This window comes from Cyprinodon tularosa, unplaced genomic scaffold (genome assembly GCF_016077235.1).
Source record: "Cyprinodon tularosa strain WSP-4 unplaced genomic scaffold, ASM1607723v1 ctg298, whole genome shotgun sequence".
Lineage (NCBI taxonomy): Eukaryota > Metazoa > Chordata > Actinopteri > Cyprinodontiformes > Cyprinodontidae > Cyprinodon > Cyprinodon tularosa.
Genome location: NW_024039005.1, coordinates 916,070 through 930,343, shown reverse-complemented (window position 1 = coordinate 930,343; position 14,274 = coordinate 916,070). Strand labels below are relative to the sequence as shown.

General features: G+C 42.9%; 1 protein-coding gene across 1 annotated transcript in view; it reads right to left on the bottom strand.

Annotated features, from left to right (window-relative positions):
• Nucleotides 1–9,502, bottom strand: part of sergef (secretion regulating guanine nucleotide exchange factor) — a 30,046-nt gene extending 20,544 nt beyond the window's left edge. Inside the window, exons 1-4 of the mRNA XM_038291261.1 lie at nucleotides 9,398–9,502; nucleotides 9,011–9,149; nucleotides 7,083–7,235; nucleotides 4,493–4,587 (exon numbers count right to left, since the gene is read on the bottom strand). Coding sequence (XP_038147189.1) covers nucleotides 4,493–4,587; nucleotides 7,083–7,235; nucleotides 9,011–9,149; nucleotides 9,398–9,439 — 429 coding nt within the window. The 5' untranslated portion in view covers nucleotides 9,440–9,502. The remainder of the gene's footprint in view (nucleotides 1–4,492; nucleotides 4,588–7,082; nucleotides 7,236–9,010; nucleotides 9,150–9,397) is intronic.
• Nucleotides 9,503–14,274: the final 4,772 nt, after the last annotated feature.

Here is a 14,274-nt window from a genome sequence, read left to right as displayed (position 1 = left end):
AAGGTACAGGAGGAAAGGAGGTACAGGAGCAACAGGAGCAACAGAAGGTACAGGAGCAACAGGAGGAAAAGGAGGTACAGGAGCAACAGGAGGAACAGGAGCAACAGAAGGTACAGGAGCAACAGGAGTAACAGAAGGTACAGGAGCAACAGGAGGTACAGGAGCAACAGAAGGTACAGGAGCAACAGGAGTAACAGAAGGTACAGGAGTAACAGGAGGTACAGGAGCAACAGAAGGTACAGGAGCAACAGGAGGTACAGGAGCAACAGGAGGTACAGGAGCAACAGGAGGTACAGGAGCAACAGAAGGTACAGGAGCAACAGGAGTAACAGAAGATACAGGAGCAACAGGAGGTACAGGAGCAACAGGAGGAAGAGGTACAGGAGCAACAGAAGGTACAGGAGCAACAGGAGGTACAGGAGCAACAGAAGGTACAGGAGCAAAAGGAGCAACAGGAGGTACAGGAGGAAAAGGAGGTACAGGAGGTACAGGAGCAACAGAAGGTACAGGAGCAGCAGGAGGTACAGGAGCAGCAGGAGGTACAGTAGCAACAGGAGGTACAGGAGCAGCAGGAGCAACAGGAGGTACAGGAGCAACAGAAGGTACAGGAGCAACATAAGGTACAGGAGCAACAGGAGTAACAGAAGGTACAGGAGCAACAGGAGTAACAGAAGGTACAGGAGCAACAGGAGGTACAGGAGCAACAGGAGGTACAGGGGCAACAGGAGGTACAGGAGCAACAGAAGGTACAGGAGCAACAGGAGGTACAGGAGCAACAGGAGGTACAGGAGCAGCAGGAGGTACAGTAGCAACAGGAGGTACAGGAGCAGCAGGAGCAACAGGAGGTACAGGAGCAACAGGAGGTACAGGAACAGCAGGAGGTACAGGAGCAGCAGGAGGTACAGGAGCAACAGGAGGTACAGGAGCAGCAGGAGGTACAGTAGCAACAGGAGGTACAGGAGCAGCAGGAGGTACAGGAGCAGCAGGAGGTACAGGAGCAGCAGGAGGTACAGTAGCAACAGGAGGTACAGGAGCAACAGGAGGTACAGGAACAGCAGGAGGTACAGGAGCAGCAGGAGGTACAGGAGCAACAGGAGGTACAGGAGCAGCAGGAGGTACAGGAGCAACAGGAGGTACAGGAGCAACAGAAGGTACAGGAGCAACAGAAGGTACAGGAGCAACAGGAGGTACAGGAGCAGCAGGAGGTACAGGAGCAGCAGGAGGTACAGGGGCAACAGGAGGTACAGGAGCAACAGAAGGTACAGGAGCAGCAGGAGGTACAGGAGCAGCAGGAGGTACAGGAGCAGCAGGAGGTACAGGAGCAACAGGAGGTACAGGAGCAACAGGAGGTACAGGAGCAGCAGGAGGTACAGGAGGAAAAGGAGGTACAGGAGGTACAGGAGCAACAGGAGGAACAGGAGCAACAGAAGGTACAGGAGCAACAGGAGTAACAGAAGGTACAGGAGTAACAGGAGGTACAGGAGCAACAGGAGGTACAGGAGCAACAGAAGGTACAGGAGCAAAAGGAGCAACAGGAGGTACAGGAGGAAAAGGAGGTACAGGAGGTACAGGAGCAACAGGAGGAACAGGAGCAACAGAAGGTACAGGAGCAGCAGGAGGTACAGGAGCAGCAGGAGGTACAGGAGCAGCAGGAGGTACAGGAGCAACAGGAGGTACAGGAGGAAAGGAGGTACAGGAGCAACAGAAGGTACAGGAGCAACAGGAGGAAAAGGAGGTACAGGAGCAACAGGAGGAACAGGAGCAACAGAAGGTACAGGAGCAACAGGAGTAACAGAAGGTAGAGGAGCAACAGGAGGTACGGGAGCAACAGAAGGTACAGGAGTAACAGAAGGTACAGGAGTAACAGGAGGTACAGGAGCAAGAGGAGGTACAGGAGCAACAGAAGGTACAGGAGCAACAGGAGCAACAGGAGGTACAGGAGCAACAGGAGGTACAGGAGCAACAGAAGGCACAGGAGCAACAGGAGGTATAGGAGCAACAGAAGGTACAGGAGGTACAGGAGCAACAGAAGGTACAGGAGACACAGGAGCAACAGGAGGTAAAGGAGCAACAGAAGGTACAGGAGCAACAGGAGGTACAGGAGCAACAGGAGGTACAGGAGCAACAGAAGGTACAGGAGCAACAGGAGGTACAGGAGCAGCAGGAGGTACAGGAGCAGCAGGAGGTACAGTAGCAACAGGAGGTACAGGAGCAGCAGGAGGTACAGGAGCAACAGAAGGTACAGGAGCAACAGAAGGTACAGGAGCAACAGGAGGTACAGGAGCAGCAGGAGGTACAGGAGCAGCAGGAGGTACAGTAGCAACAGGAGGTACAGGAGCAGCAGGAGGTACAGGAGCAACAGAAGGTACAGGAGCAACAGAAGGTACAGGAGCAACAGGAGTAACAGAAGGTACAGGAGCAACAGGAGGTACAGGAGCAACAGGAGGAAAAGGAGGTACAGGAGCAACAGAAGGTACAGGAGCAAAAGGAGGTACAGGAGCAGCAGGAGGTACAGGAGCAGCAGGAGGTACAGTAGCAACAGGAGGTACAGGAGCAACAGGAGGTACAGGAGCAACAGAAGGTACAGGAGCAACAGGAGCAGCAGGAGGTACAGGAGCAGCAGGAGGTACAGTAGCAACAGGAGGTACAGGAGCAACAGGAGGTACAGGAACAGCAGGAGGTACAGGAGCAGCAGGAGGTACAGGAGCAACAGGAGGTACAGGAGCAGCAGGAGGTACAGGAGCAACAGGAGGTACAGGAGCAACAGAAGGTACAGGAGCAACAGGAGGTACAGGAGCAACAGGAGGTACAGGAGCAGCAGGAGGTACAGGAGCAACAGGAGGTACAGGGGCAACAGGAGGTACAGGAGCAACAGAAGGTACAGGAGCAGCAGGAGGTACAGGAGCAGCAGGAGGTACAGGAGCAACAGGAGGTACAGGAGCAGCAGGAGGTACAGGAGGAAAAGGAGGTACAGGAGCAACAGAAGGTACAGGAGGAAAAGGAGGTACAGGAGGTACAGGAGCAACAGGAGGAACAGGAGCAACAGAAGGTACAGGAGCAACAGGAGTAACAGAAGGTACAGGAGCAACAGGAGTAACAGAAGGTACAGGAGTAACAGGAGGTACAGGAGCAACAGGAGGTACAGGAGCAACAGAAGGTACAGGAGCAAAAGGAGCAACAGGAGGTACAGGAGGAAAAGGAGGTACAGGAGCAACATGAGGAACAGGAGGTACAGGAGCAACAGGAGTAACAGAAGGTACAGGAGTAACAGGAGGTACAGGAGCAACAGGAGGTACAGGAGCAACAGAAGGTACAGGAGCAACAGGAGGTACAGGAGCAACAGGAGCAACAGGAGGTACAGGAGCAACAGAAGGTACAGGAGCAGCAGGAGGTACAGGAGCAGCAGGAGGTACAGGAGCAGCAGGAGGTACAGGAGCAGCAGGAGGTACAGGAGCAACAGGAGCTACAGGGGCAACAGGAGGTACAGGAGCAACAGAAGGTACAGGAGCAGCAGGAGGTACAGGAGCAGCAGGAGCAACAGGAGGTACAGGAGCAACAGGAGGTACAGGAGCAACAGGAGGTACAGGAGCAGCAGGAGGTACAGGAGCAGCAGGAGCAACAGGAGTAACAGAAGGTACAGGAGCAACAGGAGGTACAGGAGCAACAGGAGGTACAGGAGCAGCAGGAGCAACAGGAGGTACAGGAGCAACAGGAGGTACAGGAGCAACAGGAGGTACAGGAGCAACAGGAGGTACAGGAGCAGCAGGAGGTACAGGAGCAGCAGGAGCAACAGGAGTAACAGAAGGTACAGGAGCAACAGGAGGTACAGGAGCAACAGGAGGAAAAGGAGGTACAGGAGCATCAGGAGGTACAGGAGCAGCAGGAGCAACAGGAGGTACAGGAGCAACAGGAGGTACAGGAGCAACAGGAGGTACAGGAGCAACAGGAGGTACAGGGGCAACAGGAGGTACAGGAGCAACAGAAGGTACAGGAGCAACAGAAGGTATAGGAGCAGCAGGAGGTACAGGAGCAGCAGGAGGTACAGGAGCAGCAGGAGCAACAGGAGGTACAGGAGCAACAGGAGGTACAGGAGCAACAGGAGGTACAGGAGCAGCAGGAGGTACAGGAGCAGCAGGAGCAACAGGAGGTACAGGAGCAACAGGAGGTACAGGAGGTACAGGAGCAGCAGGAGGTACAGGAGCAGCAGGAGCAACAGGAGGTACAGGAGCAACAGGAGGTACAGGAGGTACAGGAGCAGCAGGAGCAGGTTGTTCACAGAGATCTGTCTCCAAGCATATTTAGTGATCATTAAATGTAAAGAGATTCTTTTACATTTTTTGCTTATTTTAATGAAAGACAACCATCAAACTTCACAGAAATACATTTGTTTGATACGTGTTACTTTTGCCGTCATCTATATATGATCTTTAATGGTCTATTCATCCTCTGTGATTGGCCTGTAAAACGGCGCAGACTGCTGACAGGGTCTCACCTCCACAGCCAGGAGCTCAGCAGAGTGTGAGAGCGTCGGTCCGACGCCCAGCTGTCCGAAGGCGTTGGAACCGCACGCCAACAGCTGACCACTATCTGTCAGGAAAAAATAAGACGTCTACATCAAAGCAATACGCAAGGAAGTCAGAAGTATTCAGTCACAGAACAAAAGTGTCAACCAATAAACTGAGAAAGACTAAAGTTTTTAGTTGCTTTCTGAAAAGATCTACAGATGCGGAGAAACGACGCTAAGAGATTTATTATGAAGCCAAAAACGAAAAAAGTCTGACTTTGAAATGAGAACATAAACATTTCTAAAAACTCCTGGGTTTAATCAATTATTAATGGCTAAAAAGTTTAAAGCTTTAGCATTTTTCATAACTTAAAATGGGAAACATGATCAATCGTATCCAGTAACCAGTTTTATAATAAGAATAATACAATAAACAGTCAAAAATTAAACCCACTTATTGGAAGCCGAGCTTAACTGTTAAGAAAAGGAAAACAGTGGCTAACCTGGATCCTGTTTTCAGCCTGGCTGGTATTTAAAGCATTACATATATCATCATATAGATCAGTGCTTCTATGTTTGTTTTCTATGTCTGCTTCTGTCTCCTTGAACCCCAGTGGGCCTCAGCAGATGGCCGCTCACACTGAGCCTGGTTCTGCTGGAGGTTTCTTCCTGTTCAAAGGGAGTTTTTCCTCTCCACTGTCGCTACAAGCATGCTTAGTGTGAGGGATTGCTGAAGAGTCAATGAGTCGATGCAATCAGCTGGTTTTCCTTAGATAGAAAACTTTGAATCAATCTGACTGGATGATCTGGTGAACTGGAAAGTGACCTGAGATGACATGATGTGAATAAACTGAATTTTATAAGAGCTAATCAAGATAAATGATCAAATGTGGAAATGATGAGTTAACCTTGATTAAGACCCATAAGTTAAGCTCAGCTTCATTTTAAACCTGCTGACAGGTCATGACTAAAGCCAGGCATACACTGTGCGATTGTTTTAATCATTGCATGCAGCTATCTCCCTACCTCATGATTCCTGATGGGGGGGTGGTCGTTAGAGGCTGATCTCTCCTCGCCATCGCCTGTTCACTACACCACGCACCATCAGGCTGAAAGTCGGCCTGTTCGAAAAATTCTCGCCCGACTGGAGAATCGGCCTGAAAAGGGTAACAAAGCTGCACACTGTATGCTTGGCTTAACTCTGTTGTAGTTTTTTCTTTAACTTGATAATATTGGATAAATCTGAACAGGATGGAATAATGCATCATTTCCTGTCAACTTTTATACCAACTGATTTTTTTTTTCCAAGACAAAGTATAATTTAACTACTGATCCAATTTAATTCTATTACAGTAAGGTCACAAACATATGCAGCAAGGTTAATTCTATTCAGTTTATTTCTATAGCTCCAATTCCCATGATGTCATCTCAGGTCACTTTCCAGTTCACCAGATCATCCAGTCAGATTGATTCAAAGTTTTCTATCTAAGGAAAACCAGCTGATTGCATCGACTCATTGACTCTTCAGCAATCCCTCACACTAAGCATGCTTGTAGCGACAGTGGAGAGGAAAAACTCCCTTTGAACAGGAAGAAACCTCCAGCAGAACCAGGCTCAGTGTGAGCGGCCATCTGCTGAGGCCCACTGGGGTTCAAGGAGACAGAAGCAGACATAGAAAAAGAAGCATAGATACAAAAGGCAACTGTCAACCAGCTCCACAGGCGGCCCCGTCCAGGAAACACACAGCCAGGCAGACGAGCTCCGAGCCAGCTCCCATGTCAGAGGATGAAGAGAGCACATCCAGTTAGTCACGGTCACCACGGTTAAAATAACTTTAATAATATAAACCCACAGGGAATTTAGTATTATCATTCATATGCCGCATTTCCACTACCCTCCAATAACCAATCCATGCTGAGCTTTGATCAGTTAACTGTGCTGAGCTGGGTTCCTTACACACCACGCTAGCACGGTTCCTCACTAGTGGCGATCTACGGTACTACTGCTCTCTAGAAGGAAACAAGCAAACAAACATGGAGGCGCCTGTAACATTCAGGAAGTTTGTGGAGAGTCAGGCGAAGAAGGCAGCCTTTGGTGAATTTACTTGACAGAGTCGGCTTTTGGGAAGTGGATACGACAAACGATCGTCTAATCAGGGCTTCCAGACGCAGGAAACAACGACAGACGTTGAGGTTCATCACACTGCTTAACGTCTTCCTAAAGCCAGCAAACTGCTTGTTTTTGCAGCCTAATGCTGCACAGGGAGGCATTTTTAATGCATTTTTTCGTGGCAATCAGCAATCCGGTGAATAAACAGAGATCTGTGGCCGAGCCCTACTGATGGACTAGTACCATGTTAGCGCGGTCGGTTGTATCTGGGTCCGGTTCAGTCTTGTGGGCCATTTAAACTCTACAGGTATCTCTGTTACCGTGCTCCACTCGATCTTGGCTCAGTTTCAAAAAGGTAGTGTGTATGGGGCTATAGAGTTAACAGAGCAACCAGATCTATCATCAAACGTTAAAAAAATAAAACATACCTGTAGTAAGATGTTGTTTGTGAGTTATATTAACTGCTCACCAGTGATGAGAAGAGTAAAATCCCAGCCGCAGGCTACATTTGAGACTTTGTGATTCAAAACAGGGCAGAGCTGAAGCGTTAAGACATCAGAACAGTGAGCGAGTCCCAGCTGGCCTTTGTGATTCTGTCCACAGACAAACACCTCTCCTCTCTCTGGTAAACGCACACAAAAAAAACCTTAAGAACATTACATGATGCGTTTTCTTTAGAGAAGTTTAAACTCAAACACAGCATTTGCTTTTAAAATGATAGAGCTGGGATCAGGTTAGTTAAGGGTTTGTCCGCTCACATTAAATCCAAATTAAAGACAGGAAGGATTTGAGAAACTATGATCTCCAAAACATTGAATTTTAGAGAATAGGTCATTTAACAAAGGAAAATCAATAAACAATTTCATTTTAAAGGAAAAGTCGCTCACATCCAGAATCCAAACTTCTGAAAGTTCTTTAAATCTGAAATGATTCCATCCTGTTCAATAAATGATCAGTGTTTTTAATTCAGAGTAATTTTCATGTGAATGTGCTTTACTGGAGGCATCCATGTTTGTCAAAGAACACTACTGCCACCTACTGGTTAGTGACGTCACGGTGCGGCATCGGCTGTTGATCAAGTCCCCGTGCTGTATCTGGTGTTTGTCACAACGCGCTATTATCCAAGTCATCTTGAAAACATTCTTCTTCCAAATGTTGGCTACATATTACGGGTTTTTTCTCTGGCCAGAAGTTCGATGGCAAATCCTCCCTCTTCAAGTTGGCGATCCAACGACCAACCCGTCCGTGGAGGATCAGGAATCAGAAAGGTGGAATAACTCTTTTTTTTTCCACTTTTACCCGATGTATTCCAGCATCCAGCTGCCATGCACGTGGGCATTGTCAGTTTCACTATAGCTCTGGTGAATTTCAATGGTGAAGTCCTCTGGAAATCTTCAATAATTGTTGTTGATTGCAGATGTGTCTAGTAGTTCCCATTGATTTAGCTTGTAAAGCGGGGAGAACGGCGCTAGGCTTACCGCACCGTGACGTCACTGCTGGAAGATGGCAGGAGGGAGGGGCTACTATATTTGGGGAAAAATGGCCGCTCCCAGACTCAGTGATTGCCACGAAAATAATTATTTTTATTTTTTTAGTGATTAAGACCATAATCCTTAAATCACTGCTAACATGTTAGCTTTAGGTATAAATAATGATCCACTGTTTAATCTTTGCTGACCGAACTTTTCCTTTAAATTATTTACTATAATAAAAGAAGCAGAAAATAACTGAACAGCCAATCTGCTCATGTTAAATTCCACTTAACAGTAACTAAGCGGCTCTTAGTACTCTTTATTTTTTTTAAATGAAACTGCATTTTATTTCAAACGGTTATTATAAATCTAAATTGTATTTTAGAGCATGTTTACGGTCTCAAAGACATACAAGTAAAGATATGATTGTAGAAATATAACTTATGCAAGCTTAATAAAATGATTGACAGATGACCGTTGTCATTGACCAATTATTTTTTTTTTTTTATAGAAATTTTTTACATTTTGGGACAATATGCTCTGATAAAGAGGACATTTATATACATGTTTGAGACAGAATGATTTGACATTTAAATTTCCCTTGGACACTAAAGGGGTGATAGAATTTTTATGGTGGAAGTTTAGAATAGTGAGATTTACAGAGAAAGGAGGAGTTGATGGGGTTTGAACTTCTCTGTGCGTCTATTTCACCCACTGAACTATTGTTAATTATCTATGACAATGGAAACCCTGCATTCTATCACCCCTTTGAGAGCTTTTATTTTAATCGCAGTTTAATAATTCGTCCAGCAGAGGTCGCCATTTCCCCTCCTATAGTGTATGTCTGTGAAGTGATCTAAACCACAGATCCTGTCTTTGGTCTCAACAACCTTCAGTTTATTTCTTGGAAAACAAACAAACTGACCGGTGAGAACCAAGGAGTGTCCCCCTCCTCCGCCCACAGTCCGGACCGTCTGGTCCCGCAGAGCCTCGGTGTCAGACAGCCTCGGTCTGCTCTGGTCCTCCGCATGGTTCTGTCCCAGCTGACCGTAGCTGTTTGCTCCCTGAACAACAAAACGCACATAAAGAGATAAATTCATGTCTGATGTTCAATGATTCACACTCTGCTCCTGTTCTGGGAGCTGTAGCTGTAATATGGAAGCTAAAAAGGCTAAACTTTAGCTTCCAGAATCAAATAATCACAATCCTCAGATCAGCCGCAGCCACGCGCAGTTCAGTAATTTTCTTAAATGAATAAACACACAGCCTGAAAAAAGGTGACGGCGGCTTTTTGTGAGGAAAACAAACTTACCCAAGCATGTAAACAAAACGTGAGGGGTGAGCGTGTTTCCATGGAGCACACCGGCAGTAAAACAAACACGGCTTGCGACACTGTCGCAAATTCCGATCACGTCAGTGAATTGAGCCCTGCCACCATCAGCTTCCACTGATCAGCCTTTAAATCTAGACTTTTTATTAAGATGTAACTATAAAATAGAAAAGCTCCCTAATCTAGACTTTTTATTAAGATGTAACTATAAAATAGAAAAGCTCCCTGTTAAATGATCTAACTACTTTTATTCTCAACATTAGTTTATAAGCATAACTTTTCTGTTTTGTTTGGAATAACTAAAATATTTGCTTCAAGCATAAATCCATATTTCTTAAGAACTGGGTGGATAATGATATTCTATTTGTAAAACAGCTGTTTAATGAGAATAGTCAACTGTTAAATTAAGGGGAATTTCTTAATAAATATAACTTCCCTGTGACCCCTAAAGAATTTTCAGTTGTTTTCTGCTCTATTCCAGCAGCTTTGAACTTTCCTATATGATCCTCAGGTAGAGCCTATGTCCAATATCCCAGATTTCCAGAGTTATTTATTGGTAATTCAGATCCGTTCCTACGGAAGAGGATTGGGGAAAAAAAAAAGTTAACTGATTTTTAAATTTTATTTCAGTTTAATATTTATTATTTAACTTTTTTCTCAGATTTCTGACTTTAATCTCATAATTTTGACTTTTTTCTCAGAATTCTGACTTTTTTGTCAGAATTCTGACTTTAATCTCAGAATTTTGACTTTAATCTCAGAATTTTGACTTTTTTGTCAGATTTCTGACATTAATCTCAGAATTCTGACTTTAATCTCAGAATTTTGACTTTAATCTCAGAATTTTGACTTTTTTCTCATAATTCTAAATTTAATCTCAGAATTCTGACTTTTTTCTCAGAATTCTGACTTTAATCTCAGAATTCTGACTTTTTTCTCAGATTTCTGACTTTAATGCATAATTCTGACTTTTTTTTCCTCAGAATTCTGACTTCAATCTCAGAATTCTGACTTTTTTCTCAGATTTAAACTTAGACTTAGACTTGACTTTATTAATCCCTTGGGATTACTCCCTTCGGGAAATTGTATTTCCAGTAGCAGGAAAAATTGCACATACAAGAAAATAGAGGATGTTTAGGCACAGTATATACAATAGAAAAATAAATTCAATTAAATAAGATGTAGGAAGATTTCTGACTTTAATCTCATAATTCTGACTTTTTTCTCAGAATTCTGACTTTAATCTCAGAATTGTGGATCTTAATGTAGATGGGCACCATGAAGGCAGAGATGTGGAGCACTCAGCTTCACTGACAAAGATGTGAGTTGTTTGAGAGGAACAGGAACACATTGGTGGAAAATGACGGAATTAGGCAACTTTTTACGTGCCCGTGGGGTCCCCTCATTAATGGAGGAGCAGAAGGTCATGAAAAACAAGAGAGCTAGTCTCTAAAACAGACATGGCTATGGCTTGATGCTAACAGGTTTGTTATCTGTCAGAATTCTTAGATTAAAGTCAGAATTCTGAGAAAAAAAAGTCAGAATTCTGACTTTTTCCCATGTTAAACTGAAAAAAAAAAATCATTTAACTATTTTTTTTTCAGTGTCCCTAATCCTCTTCCGTAGTTCCTTAGCATTAAAAATGGAAACAAACAAATTAAAGAAATCATCCAGAGGAATCCTATCAGCAAACCTGCATCAATAATCTGCATTAATAATCTTTATTCAGATATTGATTGGGAACATACATGGTTGTTGCCAAGAAAGTTTTTTCCTCTCAAATAAAGTACAGGAGGTGTCCTTTAAACAGGTGTTACCCTGTTCATTCAGAATTTAATAAACATTTTCCAAATATTGATCCTGTTCCTGCTCCTTTGTCACATCAAACAAGAAACATGAACCCGCCTATTTTGGGAATGCTCTTTCAGTAAAATTCAATTCTATTCAGTTTATTTCTATATCTCCAATTCACATCATGTCATCTCAGGTCACTTTCCAGTTCACCAGATCATCCAGTCAGATTGATTCAAAGTTTTCTATCTAAGGAAAACCAGCTGATTGCATCGACTCATTGACTCTTCAGCAATCCCTCACACTAAGCATGCTTGTAGCGACAGTGGAGAGGAAAAACTCCCTTTGAACAGGAAGAAACCTCCAGCAGAACCAGGCTCAGTGTGAGCGGCCATCTGCTGAGGCCCACTGGGGTTCAAGGAGACAGAAGCAGACATAGAAAAAGAAGCATAGATACAAAAGGCAACTGTCAACCAGCTCCACAGGCGGCCCCGTCCAGGAAACACACAGCCAGGCAGACGAGCTCCGAGCCAGCTCCCATGTCAGAGGATTAAGAGAGCACATCCAAAATGTTTTGGTGTAACTTCAACATTTTCTTTAGTCGGGAATTACATATAATTATTCCTTTAAATGTCAAACATGTTTCCTTTGGTTTTTCCAATTACAGTATGTCTGGGAAAGAATATCTCATAAACGTTCTTATTCTGTTGGCAAAGTTCCACATACATGCCTGTAAATTTGCTAAAAACAAACCAAACCTCCATGTTTTTAGAGCTTATGTCAGATGTTTTTTGGATTCTTTAAAAATGTGCACCAACTGTGATGCATTTAATTTGTAAACTGTTGTTTTTTTTTTCTCTCCTTTTTTGTCATGGAATCCTGTGGATTTGTTTTCCCAGCACCTTGAGCATACAACTATTTGCAATTGTATATTCTTTATTTGTAAATAAAGTTTATTAAAGAAACTATCTCTATTTATTAATTTATCTATTTATTTACTAATATAATTATTATTTATAAATAAAGATCAGTGCCTGCCGCCTGTCACACATTAAGAATTTAAATGTTCAATATTAAAATTCTAAATTTTGAATTGCCTTCAGACTTGGAAACAAAGTCAACAACAAACAACAAAGGATTTTTTTTTTTTTTTTGGAAAGACTCTGACCTGGATGACTGAGAATCTTCCCCAGCTTTATTAATAACATTTGCAGTTTATGTGTGTTTCTGCATTAGTTTGGAAACATTTAAAAACCAACGAAAGTGGAAATCTCTTAAAGTCAGAGTAATTAGGAAAACTCAATCCCTTGAACATTGTTCCAGCAGCCTCTGCAAAATCTTATTCTCAAAACGTAATAGATGTGATATGTGTGGAACGTTTTGTAGTTTGGCAGTAAGGGTTTATAATTGTTTAATGAATATTTCACTTTGTCAGTTTGGACCATCTTGAAAAGTGATCTTAAGGAAGATAACTTGTTTTTTTTACTGTTTTCAGACTTTTACCAGGCATTACGATAGGTAAGTTCCTTATGTCTACATGATTTAAAATAAAATAAAACATTTTAAGACACAGTCCAACTCTTTATTGTGGGTTTTTTCAGTTGTACATACAGCCTATTCCTACTGACTGATATTCCTTACAGTAGAAAAATAATATTGAAATCCCAGACTACATCAGTTGTTTTCACTTTAGGAAGAAATATTTAAAATGATCACTGTAAAATAAACTGTGTGCACAGGCCAGTCTGTCATAATCAATAATGAAAGTATTCTTTTAACACTACAGAGTTAAGGATTTATCTTTCATAACTTCCTTCAAACAGCACAAAGAAGAGACTTGGATACAAACAGTAAAAGAATAAAAACAAGGTACAGGTTATCAGTGAAGAAAAGAACAAATAAATTACAAAAGGAAAATAACAGTTACACGTCACCATGGTTATCCGAGGGAGAAAGAACGTGCTAAAATGTTACTAAAAACAAATCATGTTTAAAAAAAAAAAAATCAAAGCACATTGATTGTTTGCAGTACAGACGTCAGCACAATGGAAGCAGGTTTAGTGCGTCAAATCAAGCAGCTCTTTGGGTTGGTGGAACATATCGACATTTAGGTGAAACACAGCCTTCTAATTCCCCTGGAGATAGTTTAAACCAGCGGTCTTCAACGTTTTCCAGGCTAAGGACCCCAAACGGATGGCGAGATGGAGCGGGGACCCCCTAATTTTATATATTGTATGAAATAGTGTTCTATCAAACTGGTCCTATAGTCACTCTATTACAGATGGAGTAATGTAACTAAAGTAATCCCTCCCTGGGATTATTAAAGTATTTCTGATTCCTGGTTGATGGGACAGGTGTTGTGAATGAAACGGTGTCCAGATTGAAAGAGCTCCTGTGTGTCGCTGAATGTGAGCATTGATGACTGAAAGACATCTTCTGCCTCCATTTATCTGTTTACTACAGTCTGCTGGATTCATGTTAATGTGGATTTAAAGACATTTCAATGAGTGGAAAAAAATGCAGGAGGGAATATAAAAAAAAAGGTTTAGGTTACAGCTATCCTATACCTGTTTCACCTCTTTTCTCTGGTTCATTTGTCATTTATGTTGAAGACTATCTAAAAATATAAGTCACGTTTTTAGATATTTTATGCGTCAAATCTTGATATTCTTTCTCTGACTTTTTGAAGAACTGGAAAAATCTAGAGTCTATGTTTCTATTCTTACTATTAAACTTATTGGAACAACAATAACAAAACATTTTTTATATAATCTTCTAATTTCCACTCTTTTTTCAGATATTTGACTTATTTTTACTCAAAAAAGCAGATCTGCACTGATGACTGAAAGACATCTCCTGCCTCCATTTATCTGTTTACTACAGTGTGTTGAATTCAATTCATTCAATTAGTGGAAAATATTGCAGGGGGGAATATAAGTCTAATTAACCAAAACTTTGCGACCCCCATGCAGTACCTCTGCGGACCCCCTAGGGGTCGCGGACCCCCTGTTGAAGACCTCTGGTTTAAACCATTTACCACACAGTTAGGATGACAGAGAAAGTTCCCA